This window comes from Tasmannia lanceolata, unplaced genomic scaffold (assembly GCF_043159265.1).
Source record: "Tasmannia lanceolata isolate RefF3 unplaced genomic scaffold, GAP_Taslan_0.1 ptg000119l, whole genome shotgun sequence".
NCBI lineage: Eukaryota > Viridiplantae > Streptophyta > Magnoliopsida > Canellales > Winteraceae > Tasmannia > Tasmannia lanceolata.
In genome coordinates, this window is record NW_027518795.1 from 135001 (window position 1) to 140391 (window position 5391).

The 5391-nt window shown below is 41.9% G+C and overlaps 1 protein-coding gene across 1 annotated transcript in view; it reads left to right on the top strand.

The window, feature by feature from the left end:
* LOC143865976 (uncharacterized) overlaps nucleotides 1–4145 on the top strand; it is a 5428-nt gene extending 1283 nt beyond the window's left edge. The window contains exon 2 of the mRNA XM_077375948.1: nucleotides 2324–4145. Within this exon, the coding sequence (XP_077232063.1) occupies nucleotides 2457–3818 (1362 nt within the window). The 5' untranslated portion in view covers nucleotides 2324–2456 and the 3' untranslated portion in view covers nucleotides 3819–4145. The remainder of the gene's footprint in view (nucleotides 1–2323) is intronic.
* The last annotated feature ends 1246 nt before the right edge of the window (nucleotides 4146–5391 follow it).

Consider the following 5391-nt stretch of genomic DNA (forward strand, 5'->3'; position numbering starts at 1 on the left):
GCACGATTCCCTTCCTTGGATGCTATTCTGGGCCGAAATTGGTGAACCCTAGAACCATTGGTAATCCTCAAGTGTCCATAAATCGAAAATCCATGAAATCTGAAATTAATTAACTTCAAGAATTTGAATTGATTTGTCTCGAGTCTTCCGGAACCATTGGATTATGGTTTCCAATCTAAGAACCATTAGAACCCAATTTAGGAACACTAGTGTTGTGTCGTGTCCTAAGTTTTAGGGAGTCCTAGAGTTAGGAGTCCAGCCTCATCACGGACGCTTGTTATGTATAACAACCGTGCCATAGGTCTAGTCACACTAGTCACCCAATCTTTCCTTAAGACGAGCCTAGTAACCTAGGATGTAGGCAAACCTGCATTAGTCTAAGGAACAATTTGCATTTAGATAAGAATCATATAGTATCTTAGATGAAATCCTAAGATAATAAAATCCTCAACTTGAATTAAATAATTCCTCTTAAAACTGTTGAAACAGTCAAATCCGTCTAAGTCGGTGTCCTAGTTGAGTTAGGCATATGTAGCTTAGCTTAGGTGCACCGAACTACGTCGACTCTGATCCCAATGAGGCTTGGGTACGTAGGCAGCTTGGATGTCTGATGGCATACCACCCGCGAGTCGGCACCACAACAAATTGTGGTGTTTTGGATATTAATTTTCTTGTAAATGCTTAATCAAATCATTTAGGGCTTTCCTTGAAATTAGAATTCTAGGAGAACTTTCATTTAGAATGAATCCAGACAAATTAATAAATCAAGATACACATTTAGGATTCACATTGAAATTAGATCATAGGATGCATGTCACGTAGTTCGCACATTAACATAGAGTTGAATGAGCCATTTAAAATAAATTTAAAAGAGTTAGCTTTTGGAATCGAAGACCGATTATCGGGCAGGAATGGTGCATGTGGCGGATAACTCCCCATACCTTCCATTCTCGTAACCAGGTAGCGAGTCTAGATTTCTGGTTAATTCGGGTCCTAGATCCCACATCTAGGTGGCGACTCTGTCAGTCTCTTTCGTGTGGAATTCGGATTGCCCTAGTGATCCCAAGTCCACAGGAAAGACGAATTAAAATCAACAATTAAAAATGCACACGCCAATCGCGTGGGTACGAGAGACCAAGAGAGAGCGCGGCGGCTCGCGCCCCACCCCTCTCGCGGGATCGTGTCCCACAGTTTGGCGACTCTGCTGGGGACCACCTAACTTCATTAAAATTTCAAAAGATAATTCATTTGAATTTAATTTAAACTGGCTCATAAAAACTCTATACTTGTTAGATTAGTTTGTCTCGTTTTATTTTCTCATCACATTTTACTCGAACTTAATTTAACAAAACCTGAAGGCATCATAGATTGCGCGAACTTATTGCACACACTTACATCACTTGCATCTAAACCCTTGCATTTCACATGCACACACGTCCTATTTTAGGAACCCGGAGTGTTATCTAGCATGGTTGACTGGGATTTCATCACCTGGTGCCTCTGTGCTAGAGAAGCATTCCACCCTTAGCCTAGTACCTTTATGGTGCGTAAACGGATCTCTTGTTCACGTACTGATACGCCGGACACTGGTACAGTATATCGAACATGGATTCGCGCTAAGGGGACTCTTGGCCTTACCCCTAGATTAACCCACACATGCATGCAGTATACGAACACATGTGCACCACATGTGTGAGCCTAGTTTAGGATATCTTACCCATTTGTGTCTAGATTAGGCCGTAGTCCATCTTCCAATGGCTACGATCGGTCCTAGGTACACAAACAAAGTCATGAGTCGAGATCCTCTCTCCACTCCGCTAGATTAGGATTAGGGTTGATGCCTTCAGGTAACACTGTTAAAATGTGCGAAGACTAAAAACTTTTCCTTTGGGGTTAGGATATAAATCCCATCATTTCCAAAGATCTCATAGGATTAGTTATTCTTGATCTACCCGTTGAAAGTAATCCTATGCAATCTCACATTTTGATCATGTGTCTATCATTCGTCTCTTGTGGGATTCGATTGTGTCTTCATTGGCGGAAATTGTGTCTCAATCATTTGATTGTGCAATCTTGATGATCCAATCTTGCCTGTACCCTTGATCTCTTCCTCCTCTAGGGGCTACCTTTTTCAAGAATATTTCTGCTAAATCCTTCAGAGTTTACTCTCATAATCCTTGAACTAAGGGCATTCCCCTCATCATTTGGATTCATTCTATTGTCCCAATTACTTGCTTAAATGTGTAATATTTTTCAGTCATTGAGAAGAAACACTCCATGAATGCCAAGCTCATATACCTCGTGTTCATTATTTCCATGACAGGGCACTAAACACCATAGCTAACCCTACTATTCCTTGGGTTCGGATCTCTTCTCGATTGCAGAGGAAATCTGTCTCCCCGCCACCTTCTCTGAGGACCCCAGCATCTCCTTCTTTCCCATCCTCATCCTCCCCAATGGCAGAAAACCAGAACAGTAGTCTTCCACCCGCTGCTATTACCGATACTCTCACCTTGATTCTCCGGCAGCTTCAAGAACTCAAAGAAGAGAACCAAGTTATCAAGACCCAGCTTTCTGAAAAGTTGGGGCCATCGTTGTCCAAAGATAAAGGGTCCATGCACCATACAGTTACTTCAGCCGCACCTGCCCAGCCAGTGTTCATTCCTATCCCTGACAAAACTGAAGAAGATTTTGAAAAAGAGCAGTACAGCGAAGATCGCAGCAGGCCTTCTCAGTCCATGGTTGATAAAGTAGTTATGGAGAAATTAGAAAGTCTTACCAGGAAGGTTCAGGACATTCAGTTTCAGGACCAGGGGGGTTTCAATCCAAGTGACCTCACACTGTTTCCCGAAATCCGTCTCCCAGCCAATTTTCAAATGCCGGACTTTGATAAATATGATGGTGTGGGTTGTCCAATCACACATTTGCAAATGTTCACCATCATGTGTCAGCCTCAAGGCTTATCTTCTGAGCAAATGGCTCAATTGTTCCCGGTTTCCCTAACCAAGGTTGCCAGGAGGTGGTTCATGGTCTTGGACAAGACTCGTTACAGGACATGGAAGGATATCGGCGAGCAGTTCATCAGGCAATTCAAATATGATGACGGGACAGAAATCACCAGAAAGGATTTGGAAAGGACAAAGCAAGACTTGAGGGAATCCTTTCTGACCTTTGTGAAAAGATGGAGGAGAATAGCAGCTCAGATGATGGAGCGCCCTTCTGAGGAAGAGCAGGTCCAAATAATCATGAAAAATATTTCCCCCCAGCTCCAGTATCACATGTCGTTGCAGTATTATCCGGACTTCAAACACTTTATCGTGGCAGGCACCCAAATAGAGGAGGCTATGGCTCAAGGTGTGTTCAACCGAAGTAACCCGAATACCAAAGAATTCAGGAAGCCTCCATCAGCTGAAATTAATAACCTTTCCCGCTCCAAGCCTCAGCCTTCAAAACCTCAGAACCCCATGGTGATGGATTATACCCAACCTGCTGTCGCACCTCGGCCACAGGCCCAGACAGAATTTACCCCTCTCCCTCTTCCACCATCTGTGATACTCAAGGAGTGTCTAGCCTCAGGTCGCATAATCCTACCCGACATTAGGGCTCTTCCTAATCCTTTACCAGCAAATTGGCGAACAGATCAACACTGCGAATACCATAGAAATTCTGGCCATCTCACTGATAATTGCATTGCCCTAAAATTCAGAATCCAGAGGTTGCTCGACAATAAAAGCCTTGTGTTTGAGCCAAGTCCCGTTGCTACCAATAACCCATTACCGAATCATTCAGTACTGCCGCCAGCCGTTCGCAATGCTTAAATAACTGAAGGCTCAAAGGGGCACAGGTCCGGTTGCAATGAAACGAATCAGAAGTTGAAAATACCATTTATGAGCCAGCTTTCGCCGAGCCTCCAAAGCTAGACAGTTGCAGCAGTTAAAGTTTTAGTCATTTACTATTTTATGTTGAGTCAGTCACCATGGTCAGTACAATTGTTGAGTCCGGTTTTACAGTTCAAGGTTAATGCCTAGTCCAGGCAAGTTATCGTTTGCTTTTCTCTTTATTCAGAGTTGTGAATCCTGAGCATGTTCAGGATAGGTCGTCAGATGTAATAGCCTTTCCTTTAAATAAAATTTCAAGTTTCAATAGTTCACTTGTGTCTGTTTCTTAAGTATGCTTCTGATCTTAAAGTAAGACTCCCTCCTCAAATGAAGACAAAATTGGCGAAACTCCACTTGAGTCACAACAATTACTTGAACAAGAGGAGGAGCGCCAATCTCAGCCTTTCAAAGATGAAATTAAAGTGGTAAACACTGGCACTGAAACCTTGATCCAGTAAATGCCGATTGAAAATACATTACCCTCTGAAAATTGTGAAGAATTGGTAAACCCATTTTGAGGATAAAAAGATGGTCCGGTAAGTGTTACCATTAATGCCAAGAGAAAGACCCAGATAGAAGGTTCAAGAAAGAATGAAGTGAATATCATATGCTATGCAAGGGGCATGGAGTGGAAACAACTTTCATATTTCCAATCAATGACCTTGGTTCTCAAATTCATAACATGAAGCCATCAAATTCGAGATAAGAAGTTCAAGAGCAAGCATTGAAAAGTGATCATCAGATATCAAGAGTTACAAATCCATAGATGGAGGATGTCGAAGAACAAGTTTCGCTCTATGAAAGTCGAAGGCACGTATTAGAATCTTGAAAGAAGAAGATTTATTATCTCTTACCTGGAAATGCCGTCAAACTCCGTAAAAAAAAGAAAAAGAAAATAAAAAAATAAATAATCAGTACCAGAGGGACTCTAGTAAACTAGATCGACTCCCAATCTGAACATCGGAAGGCCTCCTTTGGCCGAATAAATCCCAAAATCAGAACCCAACGTCAAAAGAATACTGGTTTGCAAACCCTTCGAGCCTAAATGAAATTTTCTTGAAAACCCATCAAACTAGGGGCATTCGCCCCGAACTACGCGAGACCTGATCCCTACACTGGGGTACGTAGGCAGCTCGGTTAAACTGAGTTCGGTCGATTCAAAAAAGAAAAGCAATTCAATCAATCCAAAAAAAAAAAAAAAAGAAATTCAATCCTTTCAGAAAAAAGAGGGACAAGTTCCTAAAGAAGAGAAGTCAATTATTCCAGAAAGAAGAGAAAAAAAAAAGAAAAATCAATAAACCTTCGAACAATTTATCTTCAAACTAGGGGCATTCGCCCTGAACTACACACGACCTGATTCCTACCTTGGGATATGTAGGCAACCTGTTCACAGGTTCGGTCGAAATCTTTGTTGAACCTTAAGCCATTCTTTGAAAAGCCCTATCCTACCTATAAAGTCCTTCCGATGTTCAGAACTAATGATCTAGGTCCCGAAAAAAAAAAATGATGATGA